At 37.0% G+C, this 25,575-nt stretch overlaps 7 protein-coding genes across 8 annotated transcripts; 3 read left to right on the forward strand and 4 right to left on the reverse strand.

Annotated features, from left to right (window-relative positions):
• Positions 1-519: 519 nt before the first annotated feature.
• On the reverse strand, positions 520-1,599 carry LOC109597130 (39S ribosomal protein L55, mitochondrial). Its single transcript, XM_020012763.2, has 2 exons — positions 1,353-1,599; positions 520-731 (listed from the first exon to the last, which is right to left on the reverse strand). The coding sequence occupies exons 1-2, from the start codon at positions 1,518-1,520 to the stop codon at positions 585-587; spliced, it is 315 nt and encodes a 104-aa protein (XP_019868322.2). The 5' UTR covers positions 1,521-1,599; the 3' UTR covers positions 520-584.
• A 521-nt stretch (positions 1,600-2,120) lies between these two features.
• On the forward strand, positions 2,121-4,214 carry LOC109597122 (regucalcin). Its single transcript, XM_049967946.1, has 5 exons — positions 2,121-2,167; positions 2,631-2,870; positions 2,921-3,054; positions 3,108-3,377; positions 3,432-4,214. Exons 1-5 carry the CDS (start codon positions 2,121-2,123, stop codon positions 3,752-3,754), a joined length of 1,014 nt encoding a protein of 337 aa, XP_049823903.1. The 3' UTR covers positions 3,755-4,214.
• Positions 3,772-5,563, forward strand: LOC109597123 (regucalcin). The gene is made up of 5 exons (XM_020012753.2): positions 3,772-4,133; positions 4,432-4,609; positions 4,668-4,860; positions 4,923-5,132; positions 5,188-5,563. Exons 1-5 carry the CDS (start codon positions 4,087-4,089, stop codon positions 5,538-5,540), a joined length of 981 nt encoding a protein of 326 aa, XP_019868312.1. The 5' UTR covers positions 3,772-4,086; the 3' UTR covers positions 5,541-5,563.
• Positions 5,564-5,616: 53 nt separating this feature from the next.
• Positions 5,617-7,791, forward strand: LOC109597147 (DENN domain-containing protein 10). Its single transcript, XM_020012779.2, has 6 exons — positions 5,617-5,767; positions 5,829-6,182; positions 7,096-7,199; positions 7,257-7,343; positions 7,393-7,504; positions 7,555-7,791. The coding sequence occupies exons 1-6, from the start codon at positions 5,731-5,733 to the stop codon at positions 7,704-7,706; spliced, it is 846 nt and encodes a 281-aa protein (XP_019868338.2). The 5' UTR covers positions 5,617-5,730; the 3' UTR covers positions 7,707-7,791.
• On the reverse strand, positions 7,761-14,022 carry LOC109597146 (uncharacterized). Of its 2 annotated transcripts, XM_020012778.2 has the most exons (6): positions 13,800-14,022; positions 12,676-13,528; positions 8,814-9,075; positions 8,644-8,756; positions 8,390-8,588; positions 7,761-8,330 (listed from the first exon to the last, which is right to left on the reverse strand). In XM_020012778.2, exons 2-6 carry the CDS (start codon positions 13,525-13,527, stop codon positions 7,915-7,917), a joined length of 1,842 nt encoding a protein of 613 aa, XP_019868337.2. In that variant the 5' UTR covers position 13,528; positions 13,800-14,022; the 3' UTR covers positions 7,761-7,914. The 2 variants fall into 2 exon arrangements, with proteins under 2 accessions (XP_019868337.2, XP_049823124.1); XM_049967167.1 differs by having other exon boundaries at positions 12,676-14,022.
• A 2,660-nt stretch (positions 14,023-16,682) lies between these two features.
• Positions 16,683-20,869, reverse strand: LOC109607524 (vesicle-fusing ATPase 1-like). The gene is made up of 11 exons (XM_020024002.2): positions 20,608-20,869; positions 20,412-20,500; positions 20,146-20,361; positions 19,948-20,093; positions 19,698-19,836; positions 19,478-19,638; positions 19,244-19,425; positions 18,530-19,187; positions 18,130-18,472; positions 17,864-18,022; positions 16,683-17,803 (listed from the first exon to the last, which is right to left on the reverse strand). The coding sequence occupies exons 1-11, from the start codon at positions 20,608-20,610 to the stop codon at positions 17,671-17,673; spliced, it is 2,229 nt and encodes a 742-aa protein (XP_019879561.1). The 5' UTR covers positions 20,611-20,869; the 3' UTR covers positions 16,683-17,670.
• Positions 20,870-21,196: 327 nt separating this feature from the next.
• LOC109607144 (coatomer subunit alpha) lies at positions 21,197-25,315 on the reverse strand. Its single transcript, XM_020023670.2, has 5 exons — positions 23,749-25,315; positions 23,451-23,661; positions 22,622-23,396; positions 21,998-22,564; positions 21,197-21,938 (listed from the first exon to the last, which is right to left on the reverse strand). The coding sequence occupies exons 1-5, from the start codon at positions 25,211-25,213 to the stop codon at positions 21,297-21,299; spliced, it is 3,660 nt and encodes a 1,219-aa protein (XP_019879229.2). The 5' UTR covers positions 25,214-25,315; the 3' UTR covers positions 21,197-21,296.
• Between the last annotated feature and the right edge of the window lie 260 nt (positions 25,316-25,575).

The raw sequence follows: 25,575 nt of genomic DNA on the forward strand, positions 1-25,575 counted from the left end.
ACAAATTAGTCTTTGAATACTCTTTTTACACAATTATATTTTTAACCTTATTTTCTAAATTCACAATATTTTGTTTTTTATTCAGTTAATTAATATAATTAATTAAATTTTATGTTATTTTCAAAAGTAGTTCATTCTGTAAATAAATACTAATTATGTTATTAATTTTTCTTTTAATTTCACCAGCTTCTTTTTACATAGAAACAAAGTTTGAATATAAAATCGATTTTTAATATGTTATTAAAGAACCAGCATGGTTAAAAGATTAAAGAAAATCTGTTTTGAAAAAGTGAAAATTGTGCAGGAAACGCAAACACACATTAATTCGCATACTTTCTTTTCATTCCCAAGTCGCACAATTGTTTTCGAGAACGCTTTAATTACCATAATGAAAGTGGAGAATTTAATTTAATTAACTTACATATTATGCGTTAATATGATAATTCGGAAACACTGTTAGTTAAATTTTTCTGTTATATAACTTTTTGTTGTTTTTTGTGAATCAATTACACAACAGCATACAAACAATCGCTTTATTCAACAACCAAATACAATTCTACTGTTTTTACACAATAATTTACCACTCATTTCTTTAAGTATTTCAAATATTCGTGCGAGTCATAGGTGTCCTCCTCGAAATCTTCATCAATGACGACCTTCTTCTTCGGTTTCCTCTTCTCTAAACGTTCTTTGCGTTCGGCCTCGCTCAAAAGCCAAATATTAACCGGCAACTGTAACAAATTACGAAACATTTCACCTCTAATCAATTCAAATTATTACAATATACATAAGTTTACTGTACCAGAAACTTATATTTACATAAATTTCTTTATGCGTTTCTGGAATTTGACTCACTTTCAATCCGAACTTCAGAATATTCGCCTATACAATAATAATGTTCAAACTGCATCAATTTGCTCAATTAATTTATGCACTGGGGTGTTTTAATTTGCGGTTGTTCGTTTCGAGGTGAGTCACCCATTCAAAGGGACAATTTTTAAATCGTACCTTAACGAAGTGCGGTGTGCAAACATGTTCATTAACTAAAATACACGTTAAGTAACTCGGTTGAAATTTTTCCTGCTTTCATATTTCTTGGTTGAATGCTACTAAATTAAATCATTGTTATTAAAGTTTTTTTAGCAAGGATTAAGTTATTCTTCCTCCTGGAAATCGCTGCTTTAATTATGAAAAATTATCAATGTTTTACGTCCTCGCTTCAATTATTATAATTTGGTGCGTAACGAATTTTAATTTTTAATTGTTATATAATTGTTTATATATTATACAGAGCAGAATTTGGGAAAAGTAATTAATTTATTCAACAAAAATGTTATCAACCAGAAATGTACCTTAATAATTTGTCGTGGTTCATCATATCTGATAGTAGTTGTGGAACCATTTGGATGAACCAAAACAGTTGGATAGGCTCTTGTATATGTCGTCCTGTGCGGCCTCGTTATACTTGCAGACAATGAACTGATATTTCGCACACTTATTAACCCTTTTATTGTTGACATTTTATTTTAATTAATGTAAATTAATTTAGAAAATAGAAAATTTTAGGTTACAAACGAAAAATTGGGTTAAGTCATCGGCGTGAAGTTGTACTTTATTTGAACATTTGAATTTAATTTTTATTACTTATTATAATTTAATTTCTAAATATACATATGTACTATATTTACAATTTTAATTATAAATATTAATAAAATAATAAAGTTTATTTTACGATAAGCAGTTGCTTGTACAAATGAGGTAGGCAACCACGTTTACACAGATGTCACAATACTTTCGAATATTTCTAAATCCTGATACATTTTTATAGGCGGGTTCTTCCCTCAGAAATGATTCTTAGACCTTTTTAAATACAACTTTAATTTCTCGGGACATCCTGTACAATCCCTTAATTTAATCTTTAACATATTTAAAATTATGATTATATGTCCGATTTCTAATTTATATAATAAAGAGGAATTACAAAAAACTGATTTATATCGATTTCTCAACATAATGGTAATTAAACCGATGATGCGTTGTAATTTTGTGGTTTTAAAATCAGGAAGCACAAATTTCAAAATTACTTATTCAAAGTTTACTTTAGTTCAATTTATATCATAATGACTAAAACATTGTTGATAAACGCACTTATTATTATTTCAACAAAGTAAGTGAAGTCTAATTAATTATACTTTTGACATATTTTATGTGATATTTTTGTTAGTTTTATTTGTTTGCATTCAGATTAAATTTGTTAAGTGATTGATTGTAATCTAGACTATTGAAACTTGTTACTAACAAACAGTTGGAAGAACATTTTTTTAAAAATATGTCATTCCATTTCTTATCACAATATTATAATTTTAATAATGAAAACAACTTAAAATAAGCATGTGTCTGAATTTTTAAGTCAGTAGTAGTTTAAAACTCGCGATTGAAGTATAATTAAAATTTATTTTACATTTTTCGTTTTTTATCAGTGATTTCATTCAGTTCAAGTGTTAACAATGTTGAAGCTTGTCGTACTAATTTACTTGGGACACTTTTCAGTGGCCTTCTCTCATAATAATCTCCAATGGTAGTAATAATCAAATGTTTTAGAAAATTTTTCATCTCATTTATTTATTTAGGGTTTTACATAATTTTGAGGACGGACCAGCCGTTTACCAGGCTACCGAACCGGTGGATCATTCTGAAGGGCCGTCATGGGATCCTCGGACCAATTTGTTATACTTTGTCGACATACACTCCGGCAAAGTTCTAAGCTACAATTACGAAAATGGTGACGTCAAGTATATTACTTTAGACGGCCAAGTGACGCCAGTCGTCCAATCAGTAGACAAAGACGTCATACTCGTCGGAGTTAACAGGTGATTAATTATTAAAACATGTTTAAAATGCAAAATTAACGTTGGCATAGGTCGGTCGTGGCAGTTGAATGGAACGGTTTAGGTGAACTGAAGGGTCAGAAAGTGTTAACCACAGTCTCACAACAGTATCCCACCAGCAGGTTCAACGATGGCAAAGCTGACAAAAAGGGAAGACTTTGGTGGGGTAATAACACAGTCACTCATTAAAATCTCGAAATTATCTTTATTTAAATTTAGGAACGATGGGTTATGAAGACAGCAACGGTAACCTGACGCCAAACCAAGGAGTCTTCTACAAAATCACAGCCGATAATCTTGAGAATCCGCAAGTTATATTGGCACCTGTGAATATCAGTAACGGTTTGGCATGGAATAAGGCCAACGATAAACTGTTTTACATCGACACTCCTACCAATAAAATAGTTTCATTTAACTTCAACTTGGAGGAGGGAACGATTTCGAATAGAACGGTTGTATTCGACTTGGCTGATCACCCTGATATTGCTGGTACAAGTCTCATTTAAATCCTTTCAAACTTAAGCTATTCTAATTGGATTGTAGGTCATCCTGACGGAATGACGATCGACGAAGATGACAACTTGTGGATCGCCTTGTACGGTGGTGGAAGTATACTACACGTTAACTCTAAAACTGGTAAACTGATAAAGAGAATCGCCCTCCCCGCCCTGAATATAACTTCAGCGATGTTTGGAGGGCCGAATTTAGACGTGCTGTTCGTCACCAGCTCAAGATTTACACTTTCGGAGCAACAGAAGAAGGAGCAACCAGCGGCCGGTGCGGTTTTCGCCATCAAAAATTTGAAGACTAAAGGTTTGCCTGTTTATCAGGCGAATCTTTCCGGATCCAAAACTGATTGCAAATAATTAAGACAAATTATTTTATTTTATTTTCGGGAGGTTTAGGAATTTAATCAGTACGGATCTGGACATAAAACATAAAAATAGATCATAGTTTAGTAGTTAAACCGTTTTCAAGTAGTGATATAGCATTATTTCAAATATAATGTGGTTAGTACAATAATTATAACAAAACATTGAGATGAAACGATTTAACCTCGCGCTGAAAGCGCCAATTAATATTCAGACAATAATTGCACTTAGGTGAATTAATTATGGTATGGTCCCCACCATTTGTATACAGTTAATGATCGGTAAACATTTCTTTGTTTGGTAATATTCAGTTTCACACGTGAAGAATGTTGTTTGTTGTGGTTTTTGCTCTTATTGGTTTATCATTTGCACAGTATGTATTATTTGTTTCTTTATGATTTTGTTTTGTACTTCATAAAATGTTTATAATAAATAAACCGCTTAAAAATGGAAATCAGGAAATTCAATTGCTGATTTATTCGTATTATTTATTCCAATATTTATATATTTATGTGGCAAAATTCCAAATTTAATTTCATATTAATACTGACCTTTTTGCAAATTAAAATTTTGCCGGTTACTTGGAAAAAAATTTAAAAAACGTACTTTGTACTCAAATTTACTTACCTTGACCCTGCAAAAAATAACAGGAAACAAAACAACTTTTACAGTGATTCTGATTTCACAAGACCTGGAATTTATCAAATAACGGAACCTTTGGAACACAGTGAATGTCCGCATTGGGATGAAAAGAAAAATTTGCTCTACTTCGTTGATATTCACCAAGGAAAAATCTACACCTACGATTACAGCACCAAAGAAATTAACTATATCAAATTAAATGGCCAAGTACCAATTTAAAAATATAATTTCTTAATTTTTTTGTATACATTGTTGGAACTTATAGGTCGCTCCTGTTACACCATCGAAAAACAATCCGGATGTATTGATAGTCGGTCTGAACAAAAGCATAGTTTCCTTAGAATGGGATGGCAGAACTAAAAACATAAAGAACCAGAAAACATTGGTAAACTTACAAGATACCGAACAATGCAGATTAAATGACGGAAAAGCCGATAAAGAAGGTCGTTTATGGTACGGTAGGTATTTCCCCTATTTTCAAAAAACATATCTTATCATCGTACTGCAATGATTTGTTCAGGCACAATGGGTCAAGATACCGAAAGGAATTATTTGGAAAATATGGGAGCATTACATAAAATTACAAAACCGACATTGAACAAACCCACAACCGTATTATCTCCAGTAAACATAAGTAACGGTTTGGCTTGGAACAAAGCCAACGATAAGTTTTATTACATTGATTCAAAATCGTTTCAAATTGCTGAATACGATTACGACAATCTGAAAGGTATTAGAACGAAAACGCTTACTAATCACTTTTATTCACTCCTTATGCGTTGCAGGAGAGATCAGCAATAGAAAAACCGTAATCGACCTAAAAGAGCACGACTTAAATTTCGAACCGGACGGTATGACGATCGACACGGACGACAACTTGTGGATCGCACTGTACGGCGGCGGTTCCGTCATACAAGTGAATCCGAAAACTGGCAAGATTTTAAGGAGAATCGCTTTGCCAGCCGAATGTGTGACTTCCGTGGCTTTCGGCGGCCCCAATTTGGACGTGCTGTTCGTCACCACGTCCAGGGTTTCGTTGACGGAAGCGGAGGGTGCCAAACAACCCGCCGCCGGAAGCGTTTTCGCCGTTGTCAACTTAGGGGTGAAGGGCTTTCCTATGTACAGAGCGGATTTGTAATTAATAAACTATTAAGCAAGGAATGCGAAGCGTTTGAATTCAAACCAATGATGTAATCGTGTTGTTCGAAAGCACCAATCAGATTCGAGCGTTTGAAATTGCGTCCTCGAATTTTGTTTATGAATCACTCTAATCTACACGCGTTATTTTCCTGTCGTGTCGATGACACACATTGTTTTTGTCGTTCATTATGCACGTATACAAAGTGATTTCCCACCATTTGATCGGTATGTTTTTGTTTGCCACTCGAAGCCATGTGTATGTGTGTGTGAAACCTGTTGATTTTAGAAAGTGTGAACGGCAAAAATCTGCTAACATGGTCTTTTCCGTCGATCACGGATGAGATGCGACAGTTTATTTTGGGGAAGTGTTTCGTCGTGGCCAAACAGTCGAACATTTTCTATTGTTTGCGCAATCAAAATTTATGGGTGTATGTCCATCAAATCCTGCACGAAAACAACAACATCGCTCTCGTGATTGTCTCGCAGGAATGCGACGTTGCCAAGTACAAATTTATAAGTGATTTGTTTATTAAATGTTACCTGTCTAAGAAGAATCCAGTTGATTTGGTCAAATTGCACTTGAAATTTAAGAGTGGTGGAGGACAATTAGTATACGATAAAAAGCCAACGAATTCCAAAGGTAAAAATAAAAATAATAAGTCACATACAACCAAAAATTAAATATATAGTGTGACCCAGTTGAGGGCAAGAAACTCTTATATTTTTTGTCCGTACATTTTTTTTTTCAAGTGTAGCATATCAAAATATGTAGTTATTGACAAAATGTCACTTCTTTGCCCAAAACCAGAACCTGCAAAGTGAGAAAATTGATAAAATCATACTAGCAATTTTTTTATAGAAAATCTGACTATATCACTAAATTAAGCACCTCTTGAAATGGGTTTGCATTTATTATATCTTACGAAAATTTGCGTTTTAAGGGTATTAGTATAAGTATAGTCTTACTAGAATAGTATTACTGATAAAAAATTCCTATATTGTTGAAAAATAAGATATTTTTGACAATTTTTTCCATAAACTACTTAATCAAAAGAATACGTTCATAAAAAGAATATGATTTTGATTTTTCTACAGGATTATACTGTAAATAATCATATTTTTGTATGCAATTTGATATATACCCATTTCAGTGGATGCTTAATCCAGAGGTTTCGTTAGATTTGCTAGTATAATTTTTAGGCTAAAGGCTCAGTTGATTTTGGTTTTAATTCAAGAAAAATATTATACACATTTTTACTCTTTACAATTGAAAAAAAGTTTATCAAAATTGGACCAAAAATACAAATTTTATGAGTCCCTCTTTCAAATAAACCACACTGTATTTTCTCTCTGTAAATGTATACAGAACGAAAAGAGTTTGATCCGTGTGAATCCTGAAAGAGACATCATGAGCAATAGAAACAGTAAGTCTTCCACTATGGGACAGACTTCTACTGTCTCAGTCATGCATGATGTCTCTTTCTAAATTCAGACAGGTCAAACGCTTGTCCTACTGTATTTTTAATCCTTCTTCAACACCATATTTGTTGCAGAACTAGTGGAGAAATTCCAGCAGGAAACTGTATTAATATATCTAGCACTGCTGTATAAAACAAGATTGTTGGTTTATTCCTCAGATTTAGAGAAGTTGCAAGATGTAATAATTATTTAATCAGTTATTCGGTTATTTACTATGACTATATGGTGATTTTAGGAAATATTGTCAATGGCATGTTTGGTTTCGCGGTGGAATTTGTCCGAATATTTTTTGCCACTCGTTGAAACTCCCTCAGAACTTAAAGTAAGTTGCAGAAGTTAATTTTTGTAGTTTCTCACAAGCTTTGTTTCAGAGAAGTTTTTATTTAGCAGGCGTCCACACTGATTTATCTCGCAGAATTGATTTGTATGACGTGTTCGTAAACTTGGACACCGGTGAAGTAAATGTATCAGAAAAAATGCAAGGTTAAATTCACTGGTTTTTGTATTATTTAAATGCATAACAATATTTTCAGGTATTTTTACAAACTCAAAAGTGCGGAATTCAATGGCGAAATATTTTCTGGAAGTGGCACAAAGTGATATGCATGAAAATGAGTTACAACAAGAATTGGAACGACGTACTGAAGAACTGCTTAGACTATTAAATATTGATTGTAAAATATAGTGTTGATAGAGTTTATTAAATTTATGGTTGAATGAAATGAAATAAAACACAAAATATAACAAAAACATATAATGTGCCATGATAATTTGATAATTCTATGACTATATACATTACCAATATAAAGCAAAACAATGAATTAATATTAAGTGTAAACTGATAATTAATGTATCAGGAAAATGAAAGACATAATAACAAGTTCAAATATAAATTACAGCCAATACAATTTAGGGTCATCTCTCCTGACCTGCAACTTCACCACATGTCTGTAGATTTTCAACGCCGGACCGAGTTTCAAATTCAAATTCGTCAACACATCCAAGCGCTTCAATAACAACAAGGATCTACCGTCAATCTCTTGTTCCCTGAATATTTTCGCCTCTTCGGGAAAATATTGTGCGAAATACTGATAAACCTCATCGTAAGTCCAATTGGACGCGTCTGGGATGCTGGGATCGATTAACGGATCATCGAGATCACTGTCCTTGCTTTGGGAATCGGAGACGTTACCCAGCGTGTCATTGACGGTAGTCTGAGGACTGAGTTGAGGCGGCGTGGGCGACGGCACAGGAGAACGGTACTGCGACGGCGTCGACGTCTCAGAACCCGAAGCTGAGTCATTATCATCTGGAATTGTGGGAAAAACTGGTCATTGTGTTGCAATAATAAAGTGGTTGTTAACGCACCGTTGTTGTTGCCGTTGGACTGCTTTTGGCGATACTGGTTGCCTAGGTTCGATTGCAAATCGTTGATAATCAACTCGTCCGGCTTCTGACAGTTGATGCACAACCATCTCTGGCCGTTCTTGATCTTCTCCGTGATGGGTGGCTGGTGGCAACCGGCGTGGTATGCGTCTGCGCAGACGGAGCACACCACCAAATAACCCTGAAAACATACGACACGTTCAGCTGACGATAAATCTTTACAGAGCTAAACTCACTGCATCTGAAGTCTCGACGCAAACCACACAGGTCTTGCAATGCGGACATTGCCACGTGTTGTCCGGATACATTCTGAGCATCATGTCGTCACCATTCAGACAACTGAAATGTGCTGAAACCACGACAATCAGTTAAACAACCGTCAACTCATAGTTAAGACTTTCGTTACCTTTATTGCTGCACTCCCTGCACGCTACCATCCGATCGTTCGGCCCCCGTTTATTTTGGTTGTGGCACACCGAACAGACGCCGCCCTGTTCGCGTCCGTTCGACGACGTCCGCGAATCGGGACGGGAATCCTCGCCGCCGCCCACACCGATGCCCTGTTGCAGTTTATTTTTCTCGATTGTCGATTTGTTCAACGAGCCGGCCGGTCGACCCCGTTTCTTCGGCACGTGCGTATCCGATGGGTCGAACACCTTTTTCACCTTCTGGAATTGCGTTGCTCGTTAATATAATTTTTGCAATATTTGTGAGATTGTTGCTGTTTTAAAATACGCTAAATGAGAAATGAGAAATAGTTACAAGCACGTTCAAGTCGTCACATGAAAGTAGGCCATGGATTAAATGTTTTGTTTCAGCTGTGTGATACGTGATTTTAGGGTTGGAATTTTTAATTACACAGGTTCCATAAAAATATGTGGTATAAAATCGTTTACGAGTTTCGTCACGCTTTAATATATTTCATCTACTACGTTATTGTATTGTGGCTGAAAACTAAATAAGATTAGAAAAAATTGAATTACGCAAGTTTAAGTCATTGGATCAAAGTAGGCTGTGGATTGAATGTTTTGTTTCAGCTGTGTGATACGTGATTTTAGGGTTGGAATTTTTAATTACACAGGTACCATCAAAATATGTGCTATAAAATCGTTTATGAGCTTCGTTACGCTTTAATATATTCTATCTACTACGTTGTTGTATTGTTGCTAAAACTAACCAAATTTGAAAAAATTGAATTGCGTAAGTTGACGTCGTTGGATCAAAGTAGGCTGTGGATTGAATGTTTTGTTTCAGCTGTGTGATACGTGATTTTAGGGTTGGAATTTTTAATTGCACAGGTACCATCAAAATATGTGTTATAAAATCGTTTACGAGTTTCATCACGCTGTAATATATTTCATTTACTAAGTTATATTATTGTTTCCGAAAATTAAACAAGATTAGAAAAAATTGAATTACGCAAGTTTAAGTCGTTAGATCAAAGTAGGCTGTGGAATAAATGTTTTGTTTCGGCTGTGTGAAATGTGATTTTAGTGATGACATTTTCCGTCAACAATGAGCCATAAAACAGTTTAGGTGAGCTTCGTCATGCTGTAATGAGTAAAATTTGTCTACCATTTTAGTGTGATTCTTCCTAAAAACTGAATCAGAACAAAAAAATTGAAATATGAAATTTGCAATCACTGGATCAAAGTAGTCTATGGATGGCATACTTTTTGAACTTAGGTAATGAATTCATGTAATTTATTTTTGTCTTGAGTTTCTAAAACGTGTGTAGATTAATTCTAATTGTAAAATGACGTAAGTAAATATAAATGTGTGTTACAAATGTATAAATTAGTTCAGACGTTAATATAATCAATTTTAGGTTAATGATGATTTTAGGGAAGAAATTAGTTTACAATGATTTATCAAAAAGTCGTTTGTAAGAGTCTAATAGGAAAATTAACTAAATTAATGTGATGGTTGTTGATTTTAAGATATGGATATCAGAATACTAGAAACTAAAATATGCACATTTACACGTTTAAATCTAGAAACTTATTATTATTTATGTAGTTTAATCAAAGTGGGCTGTGGATTACGTCTTTATAATTATCTTTTATGTATACAGGGTGGCCTATTTGAAGGCGGGACACTCATATAATTTGTATTTTTTGTCCGATTTTGACAAGCTTTCTTTTCAATTCTAAAGCATGAAACTTATACAGAAATTGTCATTTTATGGGCCAAAACCAAAACGTACAGCGTAATTTTTTACCCATGAAAGTGAAGAAATAATACTATTGAATTTTTTATAGAAAATCTCATACAGAGTTTTATTAATTTTTTGAATAAATTCTTTTGATCAAGTACTCTGTATAATAAATGATCAAAAATATCACAAATTATTAATTGACTTACTTTTTAAGAACATTGGAATATTATACAAATAATACTATACTTATACTAATACTTTTAATACCAAAATTTTATGTACTTCAATCAACCCACTGTTCTATTCAATGTTTTTTGTAAGTACTTGGGTAACATTGCCAATTGGAGTAATATCCCAACATGATTCATTAATTATACCATATGTTTACATAAATTTGATTTTGAAGAGTATTAGACTAAGTATAATATAATTAGTCTAGTATTATTATCTAATAATGATGCCAGCTTATTCCATTAATTGAAATAATAAATTCATAAGAATATATTTATTTTTTATAATTTTTTTATAATTCAGTATGTACACATTAAGCACCCCCAATCTTGTGGTTTAATTAAATTTTCTATAAAAATTAACCTGTAAATTTTGGTTTTGGGTAAAAAAATATGACATTCTGTCTAAAAGTAGATATTTTAATGCTTTACAAAAAGTCAAAATCAGCCAAAATATAGAAATTTTATGGGGGTATCCCCACGTATATATGTAGAATTGTAAAATAACATAAAAAGTGACATAAACATAATGTGCAAAGTGTTCTAGTAGGGTTTGATACAAATATAAAAAGTAGATCAAATATTAATATATTAAATTTCATATTAACAATTATTGTAGGGCAGAAATTGATATACAAAAATCGATTACAAAAAAAAGAACAAAACAATTAGAATTTATCGAACATTGATATATTAAATTTATTGATGATTTTGAAAAAACTAGATTAGAATAATGAAAATGAGATAACGCACATGTATATCTTGGATTGATTATTATGTCAGTGGATCAAAATAAGCTGAATACTTATAATTTATAACAAAATGATTCATTTAACTTTGCTTTGTGTTTTTCAAATGTGTCTTTAAATTGACGTAAAATGTAACAAAAAAAGTATTAAGTTTAAAACATAAAGTTTGCTACAAATGTATAATTTGTATGTTAAATTTAGATTAACTTTCATTCACATTTACTCGGAAATCGTTTAGTATAGTCAAATTGGGATTTATCGCATATTAATATTATATTTATCTGCTTTATTAGTAAGATAATTGTAGATTTTGAAAACTAGATAAGAATAATGAAAACGTTAACCTAGGAATTTAATTATTATTATTTAATTAATAATAAATGTGTATGATATAACTTGAAAGCACAAAAATAGTAGCACATCAATAGCATTTAATTCTAGGTTAGTATTGATTTTAGGAAAAATAAATTTTAAAGATTAAAAAAACAAAAAATTAGTTTGGGTGTAAGTAATTAAATAGACCTCAATGCTTTTTGTATTAAGATTTTACGTATGTTATATGGGCACAATTTGGTGTGGAAATTGTTGGTTAGAAAATCAGAATTAGATTGTCACTAATAAATATTGATAGTAAATTATGCAACAAAACTGAGAACACAATTTAAAATAACGGTGGTGTAGACAAATAAAATAAACAAAAATTTGTGAACAAGGGAACACTTACTTTTGTGGAGTTCATTTAGGGAATTGTAAATAAAATATTTATAGGTTAGAACCATTGACGTCAACGTTACAATCAAATTATGACAGAAACTGACGGAATTTCGATCAAATACGACTTATAAACAAAACATTTTTCCAACTGGAACGATTAAATTATGGTAAGGATTCGGGTTGAATGAACTTTAAGACAACAAACCACCACCGAGTGCACGACGAAAATCACAAACTAAAACCAGCAGTTTAATTAAAAGGTACGTGGAAACGTGTAAAAAGCCAACAAGATTTAGCGTAAATAAACAAATGCGTACCGTTTTGTATTTTGACATGGCGTCAACAGCTGTTTGGAAATCAAAATGACAGCGCGTTCGTAAATTTTTGACAGCGGTTTGAATATGAAACGTCACTAACCTTCCGTCTGCCTCCCACCCGCGGATGGTCGCCGTCCGTCCGCCTATCGTCCGAGTCCCTGGTGTCGTCCGCGCTCTTTCTGCGCTTGAATCCCGCCTTCGGTCCCGGTTTCTTGCGCTGCTTCACCTGGACGACGATATGAGGTGACGAATAATACGTTTCATCGTTGGGACTGCTGTCGTTGAAGTCACTCTGACTGGTATTCGTAATGTGGCTCAAATTTGAATTAGTCAACGTCGTGTCGTCCGCGTGCCACTGTTGGGGCGGCTGCGGCGGCGACGTTGCCTCCGCAATCTTGTGTTGCGACGTCTCGACACGATCGAACTTGGACGGGCCCATTAAATAATTGCCGTCCGGCATCCGTATCAGGCCGCCCTGCTCCACCTCCTTGTCCATCAGGATGCTGATGTATTTTTTCGTGTAGCGCACGCTGTCCTTGGATAAAATGTTTGCGATTATTTCGGGTGCGGGCACCCCGGTCTCCAGATAATCCGGTTCCTGCAACATCAGCTCGCCGAACGCGTTCGTCAGCAACTGGGCGAACTTCCGATTGTTCGTGACCGTCTTTTTGTCGGGCACGCCGGCCGCCTGTGCGTCCCGATGTTTGTTGCTCAATGCGAGTTTCTTCGCCGCGTTCCTGTACGAAATGCTGCCCTTGTACTCGACCCGCAGCACGATCTTGTTGTCGACGCACCATTGCAGATCGTTCTTCGCCTCCGCCGAATTGATGGCGAATCTCCGGAACAAGTAGTTGCAGATACGCTGGATGTCCGGCCGTGCCTTGCGCCTCCTCAGCTGGTCGATCGCCTCCAGGATGCGCTCGCAGTTTTTCGCATCGCCGTTCTGTGCCATCCTGACGTCGGTCGGGAAAAACGGACGGAAACCAAAAAAAAAAAATAAACGGGTGCGCAATCAGATAACAGTTAGGTTTATCGCGACGGAGATTTTTTCGACCGCCGCATGCACGCACAACTAACCGACTTAAAAGCAAAAACTGTCGCACAACCGACTGCCGAACGTCGGGCAAGTTACACACGGACGACGTGGGACCGGCGGCCGAAATACAATAAAATAAAACACGCTGCGCGCCGACATGCACCGTCCACATTCATCACCGTTTTTACCTGTTCGTGCCGCCTCCGGGCAACAGCAGCGCCCCAACTGTTGCACTGCCACCACCGTACGTTCAACTTATGCGGACATTTCGGCGGCGACCGAGCCGGACCGGGGGCCCCCGTAACACCAGTGCAAAAAGATCCGCCTGCGTCCACGCACAATGGAGCGTTCGTTCAATGTGGCACGGTGACCGGACGAGCGCTCGCACGGGTTTGGTTCGGTCGGTTTGCGGCAGGGTTGATCACGGTGTCTGGATACGCAGATGCGCGCGCTTTCCTGACAGTTCTCGCGCGGCGCCCCCGCGGCACGGCGGAATGGACGTTCGTCAAACGGCGTTCGGGGCGGTTCGACGACGCTCGATACCCGAGGCGGCTCGTTAATGGGGGACGATTTTTCTGTTTTTTCAAGGGAATAATTTGTTGATGCATGTGTTTAATAATGCTGTTAATAAACACCATACTTGTTGTTTGTTTTATTTATAACACTTACACTGTCGTATACCGTTAATTATTTAAAATACATATACATACACGGTCTGTCTGTAACCTTAGGTGAGTGGTGTCATAAATTTCTTCAAGTGAGTGCCACACAAAATATGAAAACTGACATAACAAACATTTAATCACACACCAAATTTCCATCTCTCTAGTGTTTATACTTTTTTCACAATTCCATTTTTTCTAAACCAACTTTTGTCACTTTGTCGTCGAAAATCATGAATTTTAAAATCAAATCATATCACGGGTACGTATTATTTGCAGGTTCCGGACCGATTGCCGAAAAGAATTACCCGTGTTAGGCCAGAATATCGAGAGCAAGGATCATGACGCCTATTACATAACATAGTAAATGAGTTTTTGGCTAAAAGGAGTGTCCGTCATATTCGCCAGATTTAGCACTACTATCTTCTGTCCATTCCCTAAACTTAAAGTGGTCATGAGCATTACGAGTTCATAAAAGAAGTACGGTGCCACGGGTCCCAGCAAAGAATGACTTCCAATTTTGTTTTAAATCATTTTAGACTATTCCAACGTGGTGTAAATCACGAATAATATTAAAATTACGATTTGTTTACCCGTTTCGCTTATCTGAGACCAGCCACCTAATTTCGAGGCAGCATAATTCAAACATATTCAATAAATTGCGTCCAACGCACAATTCAGTCGAACGCAAACCCTAGACAAGCGAAACTTAACGACGCCGATGGCTCGTGAGACGCGCGGCGCGTTCGTACGCCGCCGCCTCACACGCCCGGTACGGTCCGCGTGCGCGCGTATCTCGCAACGGAGATTTGAGGCAGTTGTTTACGCCTCGGCGTGCATTTTTCGGCTTTTTGCGGTGCGACAGGAAAAAAAAACCGCTTCCATCGGCCATGCCGACATTGCGCCCGGCTGTCCGGACACGCACGCACTTTCCATTTAATTTCGATTCGATTTGCGATGTCGCGTTTTACGATTCTACGGTGATTTAATGGGAGCGCGCGCGTTTTGGTATTTTTTTTGTGGTCGTTTAGACGGCGATAAGAACGCAAGTCGTTGAGAATTTGATGACGCCGTCGTTAAAATGACGATTTGCAATATTCAACTTGGTGATTTGTCCTTTTGAATGATTGATTAACGGACGATCTGGGGTTTTTGATGCAAACATGGGCGAAATTATGGGAGCGCAGTTTTGACAGCTTGAATTAAATCGGTCGTAAATGCATGTTTTATTGCATCCTGTTTTATTGTTGTTATACCTTCTAATCGTTTACGTGTAAATCGTATATTCACAACACGGGATTAATCGCCTATTTTGTCGCCTGTGAATTACAAAAGTGGGCGTTTTTTCCGGCATTACTAAATTTGTCTAAAACGGCACTGTCAGGCAAAAATATTGTTTAAACTCAGTATGTACGTTATCTTTTAAGTATGCGACGTGTTTTTGTAACACAATACAGTTTAATAAAAGTGTAATTCGTTATAAAAAAATATTCACAAGCGAATTCTAATTATGCAACCCGTTATACACCATCGATTGGTTTTGTTCTGTTTAATCCACGTGTCTTAATTTTGTTTTCTATAAATTTCTGTATACATTCTAACATTGTTAGTTGGAATTGATAAAAATTGGCAGAATTAATATAATGATGTGACTGGAAGAAGTGATGTACATAAAAAAATTATGACGTAACTTCATGTAACTCAATTAAATAAAAGCACAAATTATCTAATATATTTACTAATTCTTCATTTTATAATTTTTATTTAAGAGTTGTAAATTAACTAACAGTGGTAATATAATAAAATTCTTAAAATAAGTCGGTAATATAAAAACCCGCATTTCGGCCCTCAAAATATTACAATTATTTTGGCTGTATTTTTTTACAAATTAATAAAAGTCTACTTTTAAAAAAATAGTAAGTAATTACCATACAACAGTATCTCCATAATATAATCTTAGCATAATTAATCCAAACGTATCACCACACAAAAAGAATTAACGCAATATATAAATATTATACAAAAATGAATTGTTAAAACAATGATCAATCACCATGTGAAGCACTGCAATACTTCGAATAGACTAATCTGTTTTACGCCGGTTATGCGATCTTCAGCAATTTCATGAGTCACTTACAATATTTAAATAAAACATACCACAAGAAATTAAGACAACATAAATATGTTCAGAATAATACGTGCTCACTTTTTCATTCATTATAATTAATATATAAGATTTTAATTAATGTATCAGAGAAATCTACATTGATATTGGTTTTAAAAATTAAATGTTTTAATTCGTTGCTTTATTAACAATAAATAATCTTTACGAACGCACATTCCATGCGATTCAACATGTAGTATCACTTACATGTTTATCATTTACTTTACAAAAATAAAACAAAGATCGACGAGTTAGTTTTTATTTCTTAGAATTCAACAAGCTTCAACGATTTACAACACGCATTTATCGCCTATCTTACAATAATAAAATTTGTCCTTAACAGAAACAAGACTAACTAAAACTAATGGAAAGTATTTACATATTAGAGCGCGGTTAAAGAAAACGTAACACTGTACTTTTTTCTTTTGCCCCGCTATGGAATTAAATAAATATATTTACTTAAAAATACAATTGCAAGAATATACATATCACATTTGTTTCGAAACAAATCGTGGAAATGCTTTTATAGTTTTTAGTAGTAATCCTAAATTGCACTTAAAATTATAAAAATGCGCGAAATTATTGGAAAAATACAAATTCAGCACATTGACACGTCTAGAAAAAAGGACTACTTCAACCGAGATATCCTAATTTAAATCTACCGTTATAGTTTCTCGGAAATTTCCTACAATGTTACTTTTAAAAAATTGATATTCCTGCTACAATTTTCAAATTGCCGCCCTGATATTTCTTAATTTACAATAAATTATCACAAGCCAGCTAAAATAATCCGCTCGTGAGTCCGATTAATTTACCTGACTGAATAAATACTCAATTGACTAATTTTCGCCATGACATATTGCTAAAGTGAGCCTATGCTATTCGTAAAATATATTTTTATATATATAAATATGGGTTATATGTTTACATACATTATAAATATGTGTAAGTACATTTCTATAGGCCTACTATTTTTCTGCCGCGGTTCTAACATATAATAATATAATGAACATGTGTGTACAACGTGTTTTGAAGCTTAAAATCATAAAACCAGACTGATTTCCAAAACCGCCACCGTTATTTCAACACCAACTACAATTACACATAACAGATAAAACTACTAATACAGGACAATAACAACGTGTGCTCGGGGATTTGCATTTCGCAACGGTTCCGTTTTGGAAATCAGATGTCGAGTGTTAAACGTACAACCCACATCTTGCATATTCACACTTATGCCATGCCAGGATCCTCCAGCGCACCGTCCTCCTCCAACTTGGTGATCAGTTTCATCACCCTGTGTTTTTCGTCCGTCTGTCGTGCCATGTCGATCAGCGCCAACAGCTTTTTAATACCGATGAAGATGCTGGAAAATTCAATGTTTTACGTAAGAACACGATTGTTTGGGTCAATTTAAAGTACTCACCGTTTTCCGTGAACGTGCCTGCTGATTTGGTTCAGTTCTTGAGGACTGAACACGTCGGATGTTTCCAACACGTTCAACAGATGTTCGGCCTGTGATAAATTAGGAACGTGCAAAATCGCTGTGAATGCAGACAACATTTCCATGTCTTCTAGAACTTGCCTAAAAATGTTATAACATATTTGACACAATGGAACTTTAGACGTTTTCTTTTAATTAATGTCAAATGTGATTTAAAAATTAGTCTTACATATATTAATATGATTTACCTTCTGCTGCTTGTGCACAATACCAACAGTTTCTTGCCAGGTGGAGGTTGTTTCTTGAGCAGCACCAAAAGTGCCTGCAACGTGAGATTCGAATAACGGGGTCCAATAGGACCGTAGTCCAACAATCTCTCGATGTTATCAACGAGAACGCAGCTCAAAGTCGACCTGTAAGCGTCGTCGAACACTTTCCTGATGTGCAAACACTTCGCCGTTTCGGTGTAGCCGACCATTTCCTCCGGCGAACAAACTTTGACAAACGGGAAGTCGGAATTTTTCGCCAATTGAGCGGCCAGTGCTGTTTTGCCAGCGTTCGGAGGGCCCTCGATCAAAACAGATACCAAACCTGAAACAAAATTCGTTTTAATATGTACTCCAACAATTAATTGTTCCGATGTATTACCAGAAGTGTCTGTGGCCTTTGCCTGTTGAATGAACAGCATTCCATCTTCCAAAATACTGGCGACGGGAGATCCCCAATTGATAATGCCTCTGGACAAGAATTGGTCCAAGACTTCCTGTGCGGTGCCGAAAGCTGGTTTAATATCGTGTTCTAGTGCGTGCAAAAAGTCGGCTCTGGTCACCAGCAGCTTCTCAATGGCCTCTGGATCCACCTCGACTTTACTGGAGGCTTTGATTAGTCTGTTCATGGCGGTTGACTGGGCGGCACGCACCAAACCTTCGAGTTCGGCGCCGGAGAAGTTTTTGGTCAAAGTTGCCAGTTCCCTGCAGTCAACGTCTGGTGAGATTTTCTTGAAGTGTCTCATTCTCGCCGTGTGGATGTTTAAGATTTGTACTCTGCCCTCTTCATTGGGTAAGCTGATTTCGATTTGAACTTCCAGACGGCCGGGACGCATTAAAGCGTCGTCGATCATGTCTTTCCTGTTAGTCATACCAATGACTAGGATGTTGTTCAGTTGTTCCACGCCGTCGATTTTCGACAACAGTTGATTTACAACAGTATCGTGGACACCGGTGTTTCCTGCCACAGACCCTCTTTGTTTGCAAATGGCGTCGATTTCGTCGAAAATTATTATGTGAAGTCCGCTGTTCGGACCAGCCTAAACATAACAAATTTTGTTAACATTAAACTCAGATGCAAAATCTAATGAAGTACCCTTTTCTCTTCCTCCTCAGCTTCAGCAAACAAACGCCTAACATTGGCTTCTGATTCGCCGACGTACTTGTCCAGAATTTGAGGACCATTGACGATTTTCGGTTCTCTGGCGTTCAACATCTTACCAATTTGTCGGGCCATTAAAGTTTTACCAGTTCCAGGTGGTCCATACAAAAGAATACCTATAATAATTATTTATGTAACAACTGTGATTACTGTAACGCATTTTTAAACCTTTGACGTGTTTGCAGCCTAACTGTTCGACGATTTCGGGAGGGAAAACTCGGGAGGCAAACGCTCTTCTGAAGATCGCGTTGAATTCGTTGCTCAAACCGCCGATTCCCATCTTCTGGAAGTCCCAGTCTGGATTAATGATGGATTGTCTTACTATTTTTCTACAATTATAATGTTTATTATGATTTAATGTGTAATGAGTATATGACTTTTTTAGTACCCTTTAGCTTTTCCAACCAGATTCAAGGAAGAGTTTTCAGCTTTCTCAAACTGCACCATTGTATTTGGAATTAGTTGACCTGTTTTGGTTTTTCTAGGTTTCTCATTGCTACCTTCTTTTAAAGCACTTAAACTTGCAGCTACAACAAACAGAAATATTCATATATATTATATTAAAATATAATGGAGACATGTTTTATATCTTTAAATATGTGTATATATGATTTTAAACTCGACTATTGTATTATTACCTTCCAAGTCTTTGACAACCAAAGATAGTAATTTTCTGTCCCTGAATGAAAAAGCTAACTGTTGCCCCACTGAAAACACCTGATTGGCAAATGTTATCAAAAACTCCTTAGCCATTTCATCACTGTCATACTGTTCCTGAGAGGTACTAAAAACACTATATATTGTTACAATTCTACAAATATGGTTGTTTTACACACGTTTTTTTCTGCATGTAGTCAGCCTCCAGTACAATGGAAGAGAGGAAGTCATCACAAGTGTATGGTTTGACTGTAATGTCCTGATTAAGGGATAAAACAGCCCATTTCCTTTGTGGCAAACTGAAGCCAATGTTTGCTCTGGGAATGCTTGGATGGGACTTGATTGAAAACACAAAGCTGCTGCCATATCCCGCTCCAGTGTTAACTTCAATGTGTCTAAAAATGTTTATTTTAGTGCGAGTTGTTGTTAATTTAGGAAGTTTTACTTAGCACTTGGGAAATCATGGTCATTCACTATGGCACAATTGGTCAGTGACAGTTCATCTGTTGGACATTTTGTAACTCTGCACTGCGCCTGAAATAAATCACGATTGTCGATTAAAATGGGGTTGTTATTTGTGTATAGAGTAAACAGTAGTTGTTGCATGCAATATGGTTGTATAAAATAATTGTAATAAGTACCATGCTTGGACTCGATGTAAATATTTACGATTATCCCAAAATCAACTAAACTGCAATGCAGATACGGGTGAAAATCGGGAAAATCAATACGGAGTTTTCACTTCTGTGATGTTGGCATGTGTTTTTCACCCCTTAAATCTTTCGAACTACAGAGCAGTTGTAGTTGGAACTACTGGGATTGGCAAATAATTCACAATGATTAATAAAATTATTGCTTATTCTCTTTTATATGTTTAATTATGAAAAATTATGAAATGTTTTGCTAAATGAATCATAGGTTATTTCTACTGACAGACCAGATTCCTACATTACCGATTTTAATGCCACATCAAATTTTAAAATGTTAAAAGGAACACGTTGAAAACTAATTTATGGGCTTCGACGACAACCGAATACCAATTCAAAAGATGCAGTAGTCGTGGTAAAAGTTTATTGAAAATATAATGTATAGTGTACAAATGAAAAATTAATTACATTCGAAAGTCAAGTCAATAAAATACTTATGGTAAATAAAATAATTATTGTAAACTGACTATTTTTGGTTCTTTGATATGCAACAATTGTGAGGTCAATAAATAAAACTCGTATAAACTGAATGGAATAGAATGATTTTTATTATATAATACATGTATGCTTAATCCTACAATACATAATAGATAAAATATAAAACTAATACAAGGTTAATAAACTTATCTAAATTGATGCAAACTGATTCTTAAGCCAATAGTGTCCTTTCCAATTTCGGCAACTTTGCAGACATTACATACGCAACCCTTGTACTTGGGCAAGTAGGACGCCAGACACAACGGACATTTCTCCTCGGGCTTTCCCCTGTAAATCGGGGTGTACGAATAACCACAGAGAGCAAACGGATTGTGCTCGTCGTAGTTCAACTGCAATTCATTCGTCGGATTCGAGTCGCAGGCTTGCAAGATTTTTCTGGCTTGTTGCGCAACCTCTGGACGTGGTCCGAGTTCCAACAACCTCTTCGCCAAAGACGCGGCTGTTTTGTAGTTCTTAACTCTGAAGAACATGTTCAATGCTGTCCTCAAGGTAAGTATTTGATGGATTGGCTGGAGTTTGCAATGTGTGAAGTACGCAGCCATTTCACATTGTCGTTTTTGGTCTTCGGCTGTCGCCTTCGGCAGAGATTTGCGCAGCGTTTCCATCTCCAGGCCGCAGATGTATTCGCTGCAAATGCGCAATAATTGTTGTGCCTCGGAAATCTCTTGTTTGTTTTCGACTACCAGCAACGTAACTGAGAGCAGTAACGTGTGCAGTTTTTCAATTGCTTCTGTGAATTTACCTCCTGTTGTTAATTGATAGCACACCTGAAAAATGTCAATTTAGAAATTATATTTCAAGAAGACAAATATTAAAGGTTATTTACTTGTAGTTTTGACACAAGATCATTAAGTTTGACCCCTTCACTAGGAAGACCTCCTTTAGGACCAGATTCTTTCCAATTCCTCAATGGATAGCTGAAAGTAGGCAGCAAATTGCCTTGCCAAGTTGAAACGGTTCTGGAACTACTGTAGAGTTGGGTGAAAAGAGCCTCATAGGGTTTGAAATTGACGACTCCAACTTGGTCATGCAGTAATCTCGCAGCAGTTTCAAACGAACCCGCAACAACGTGATCGGCAACCAGTTGCGAATTTTTCGTCCAAGTCAAAGTGGGTGAAACACCCTTGGTGGGCAAATGCACGTAATTATCAGTGGCGACAGTTTCAGTAGGTCCCAAATCTGGAATCTCCAGATCAGCATCCTCGACGTCCCATCCGCCTTCCCCGTCACCCGAAGCGTCGATCGCGGTTGCTTTCGCTTCCGTGTCGGCGATCACATCGTCGTCGTCGCCCCAACCGCCTGCGTCTTCCATCTCCATGTCTGCGACTGGTTCCGCCATCAAGGACTTCATGTTCGGGTTGACGGCTGCTGCAGCGGTGTTTTCGAAGAAACTCTGTGAAAATAAATATGTTATTTATGCCTCAGCATATTAACATTAATTGAAATTTACCCTTGTGACTGTCAATAGTGGCCAGTTGGATTCGGCTTGCTGAACAGGTGGCGGTGGTTTCAAGAAAACGGCGTTGGGATCAACATCAGGCAGTTTTTTGTCGTCTCCTATTTGTACCTTCAATAGTTCGGCTTCTTCGTCCATTCCGTGAGTTGCAGCCGTCAGATAAGCCAACGCATACTGTTTGGATTCCTTTAAAACTTTCACTCTTTCCTTCAAATCGCCGAGTAAAAGAGCACCGTGATATTGAGACGACCTGGCCTTGCGGATTTCCGCGATTTTGGTCATCTTAACAAGTTTATCCAAGTTGCCGGTGATTAAATACAAAAACGACAATTTGTCGAAGCTTTTTGTGCGTTGGTAGCACATCTCCACCACTTGGTGGTTGCCCTGCCAAAGTGCAGCTTGCGCCAGTTCATCCCAACATGACTTGTCGTTGAGGGATTTGGCGGCCTCTAGGGCGATTTCGATGTTACCGCACTCCAAAGCCAATGTGAATCTGGTTTTGTCGTCTTTTACGAAATGCAAGGCGACTTCAGGGTAACCTTTCTGTTGCAAATAGGAGATGATCGACTGACCGACCAGCCGTGAATTGCGAACCATGTACAACACTTCCTCGTACTTGTGGTTGATGAGGGCAAGTTTAAACTTGTATTCAGTCGGGTCCACAGTCAAAACGCGTGGTTTACATTCCCGGTCCAGACAGAAAACTTGACTACCTTTCACACGTGTAATGTAAATCGGCAAGTCCAAAGTGCGGATTATTCCGTGATCACTGTAAACAGAAACTATGAGATAATGCAAAAAGTTTAAAATTAATTAACCCTACCCATTGGTTAAAGTGTATTTAATGTGATTACTGGTGGTGTAAATGAAAACGCCTGAATCATCCCAAGCTCCAGATTTCACCCTGGTGTTCTCATGCAAATTGCACAAGACATCCAACTTCCTGTTGCAAATTGTGACATTGTGCTTGGCCAATAGTGCTATATAACTCATGTCTGAGCTCCAAACAACATATCTGCACTTGTTAATCTTCACTATAAAAAAAAAAACAATAATTTAAACATATAAAGTTGGATTATTATTTAAATAAACGAATATTAATGATAGAAAAGAATGTTTACCTTGGGCAAGTGTCCTCTTTTGCTGCACATCAAACAGGGTAACATGCTCAGCATCTCTGAGGAGTAACATACCAGTGCCAGCATAAAATACCTCATCGCATGGAGGAGTTTGCACTTTCTTGGTGACCTCATTCTTCAAATTCTTGATAACCAATTGATGCGACCTGTCAAGCACGGCGAACCTATTTCTGGCCACCCACAGGGCGGTCAAACCCGATGATCTCTTGCTCTCGACCTCCGGCACGGAGTCGTCCCTTTCCAAATCTTTGGGGATTGTGTACAGATCATAGGTGCTGTTGTCCAAGTTTGACAGCCTGTTCGACAACAAGACGGCATTTTCTGCTGGGTTGAAGGACATTTTGAAAACTGGGACCTTGCCCCCACCTCTGATTTGTATTACTGCTACGTCTTTGGCGGTTGTGAAGTCCAATTTCCTCAAGAACCTCTCTTTTACATAATATAACAAATTGCCATGGACAGTGTAGGCGGGTCTTTCTCTTTCGAGCTTGAATATGACCATACCGGAATCGTGACCGGCCGCGAACAAGTTTAAGTTGGGGTGGGAAGTCATCACCCAGAATCTCTCATGTTCTCTCCTGAAGGTGTGCAAACAAGTTCTTTTGGTCATATCCCAAACTCTTATGCTCTTATCCTCACTGTTGGATAGTAAGAGCTCTTGCCTAGGATGGAAGAGCACACAGGATACATTGTTGTAATGTCCTCTGCATGTATCGATCTCCCATGCTTTGGAATCATTCATCCTCCACAGTTTGATTTGCCTATCGTCTGCCCCTGACACAATTAATGGTAAAGTTGGGTGGAAAGAAGCCCAGTTTACTCCCCTGTCATGTCCTTCAAGTACATGCTTAACTACAGCATCAGCCTGTCCAAACAGGTCTGTTGAGCCTGGATTTTTCAGGTGTTCCTCCAGCCCAGCAGGACCTGGGGCAACATTCTTTTTCCTCAGTCCAGATATGTCCCATACTCTGACTGTTGAGTCCAAGGAGGCGGACACAAGCAGGTCTTCACTGGGGTGGAACGTGGCACACATTACATAGTGATTGTGACCAGTCAGAACACAGATACATGTCCTGCTTTGCCAGTTCCAGATTCTTATGGTTTGATCGTCGGACGCGGAAACGATCCACGGATACTCGTGGTGGAACATAGTGGTTCGGATGTAATCCAAATGGCCCAGCAGCGTGAAAATGCAACGTTTCTGCTTGTAGTTCCATACCTTGATTTTGTAATCGTCTCCGCCAGACACGAACAGGGGTTGTTGGTTGTGGAAACAGATTCCGCGTACGGGGCCGTCGTGTTCGTCGAATTTTTCAAGCAATGTGCACATGCGATAATCCCAGAGCTGGATGCAGCCGTTGTGCAAACTGGCCAAGATCCATGGCCTTTTTGGGTGGAAGGAAAGGCCCTTGACTCGGGCGGATTTTGTTTCAAATTTTGTCAACATTTTTGAATGTTGAACGCGTACTATATATTTAACAGAAAAAAACAGTTCATACAGGTAAAATTAATAAAACACAGATTGTCTTGTTGACGTTTTCGCGGAGTGTCAAATGTCATACGTGGCCGGTTGTGTTGTTCCAGTTAGTTGTCAGCGCTGTCACTGAATCAGTGTTTATGCAACCCCTATAACATAATTCTATATTTTTAACATTTTTCAAATATTGATTTATTTTAATTAATAAACAGCAATGGATATTAAAAATAAAAATAATAATAATTAGTTTTAATAAATATGCTATATTCTATAAAAGTTCTGCTTGCTGCCTACAGACATTTATAAAACCTAATATACACTGATGGACAGTG

This window comes from Aethina tumida, chromosome 5 (assembly GCF_024364675.1).
Source record: "Aethina tumida isolate Nest 87 chromosome 5, icAetTumi1.1, whole genome shotgun sequence".
NCBI lineage: Eukaryota > Metazoa > Arthropoda > Insecta > Coleoptera > Nitidulidae > Aethina > Aethina tumida.

What these genes read in the sequence shown, in the direction of transcription:
- LOC109597122 (XM_049967946.1), top strand. Translation starts at nt 2,121, where the DNA reads ATGACTAAAACATTGTTGATAAACGCACTTATTATTATTTCAACAAA. An exon ending in CTTATTATTATTTCAACAAA is followed by an intron (nt 2,168 to 2,630) that starts GTAAGTGAAGTC and finishes TTATTTATTTAG; the next exon opens with GGTTTTACATAATTTTGAGG. An exon ending in AAAGGGAAGACTTTGGTGGG is followed by an intron (nt 3,055 to 3,107) that starts GTAATAACACAG and finishes ATTTAAATTTAG; the next exon opens with GAACGATGGGTTATGAAGAC.
- LOC109607144 (XM_020023670.2), bottom strand. Translation starts at nt 25,213, where the DNA reads ATGTTGACAAAATTTGAAACAAAATCCGCCCGAGTCAAGGGCCTTTCC. An exon ending in AAAGAGGACACTTGCCCAAG is followed by an intron (nt 23,662 to 23,748) that starts GTAAACATTCTT and finishes TTTTTTTTATAG; the next exon opens with TGAAGATTAACAAGTGCAGA. An exon ending in AAATACACTTTAACCAATGG is followed by an intron (nt 23,397 to 23,450) that starts GTAGGGTTAATT and finishes TTCTGTTTACAG; the next exon opens with TGATCACGGAATAATCCGCA.
- LOC109597147 (XM_020012779.2), top strand. Translation starts at nt 5,731, where the DNA reads ATGCACGTATACAAAGTGATTTCCCACCATTTGATCG. An exon ending in GATTTCCCACCATTTGATCG is followed by an intron (nt 5,768 to 5,828) that starts GTATGTTTTTGT and finishes TGTTGATTTTAG; the next exon opens with AAAGTGTGAACGGCAAAAAT. An exon ending in AAACTCCCTCAGAACTTAAA is followed by an intron (nt 7,344 to 7,392) that starts GTAAGTTGCAGA and finishes GCTTTGTTTCAG; the next exon opens with AGAAGTTTTTATTTAGCAGG.
- LOC109607524 (XM_020024002.2), bottom strand. An exon ending in CTGGTTGGAAAAGCTAAAGG is followed by an intron (nt 19,639 to 19,697) that starts GTACTAAAAAAG and finishes TTATAATTGTAG; the next exon opens with AAAAATAGTAAGACAATCCA. An exon ending in AAAGGCCACAGACACTTCTG is followed by an intron (nt 18,473 to 18,529) that starts GTAATACATCGG and finishes ATTTTGTTTCAG; the next exon opens with GTTTGGTATCTGTTTTGATC.
- LOC109597146 (XM_020012778.2), bottom strand. Translation starts at nt 13,527, where the DNA reads ATGGCACAGAACGGCGATGCGAAAAACTGCGAGCGCATCCTGGAGGCG. An exon ending in GGGTGGGAGGCAGACGGAAG is followed by an intron (nt 9,076 to 12,675) that starts GTTAGTGACGTT and finishes ACGCAATTCCAG; the next exon opens with AAGGTGAAAAAGGTGTTCGA. An exon ending in CAGGGAGTGCAGCAATAAAG is followed by an intron (nt 8,757 to 8,813) that starts GTAACGAAAGTC and finishes TCGTGGTTTCAG; the next exon opens with CACATTTCAGTTGTCTGAAT.
- LOC109597123 (XM_020012753.2), top strand. Translation starts at nt 4,087, where the DNA reads ATGTTGTTTGTTGTGGTTTTTGCTCTTATTGGTTTATCATTTGCACA. An exon ending in ATATCAAATTAAATGGCCAA is followed by an intron (nt 4,610 to 4,667) that starts GTACCAATTTAA and finishes TGGAACTTATAG; the next exon opens with GTCGCTCCTGTTACACCATC. An exon ending in CGATTACGACAATCTGAAAG is followed by an intron (nt 5,133 to 5,187) that starts GTATTAGAACGA and finishes TATGCGTTGCAG; the next exon opens with GAGAGATCAGCAATAGAAAA.
- LOC109597130 (XM_020012763.2), bottom strand. Translation starts at nt 1,520, where the DNA reads ATGTCAACAATAAAAGGGTTAATAAGTGTGCGAAATATCAGTTCATTG. An exon ending in AACCACGACAAATTATTAAG is followed by an intron (nt 732 to 1,352) that starts GTACATTTCTGG and finishes AATTTGTTACAG; the next exon opens with TTGCCGGTTAATATTTGGCT.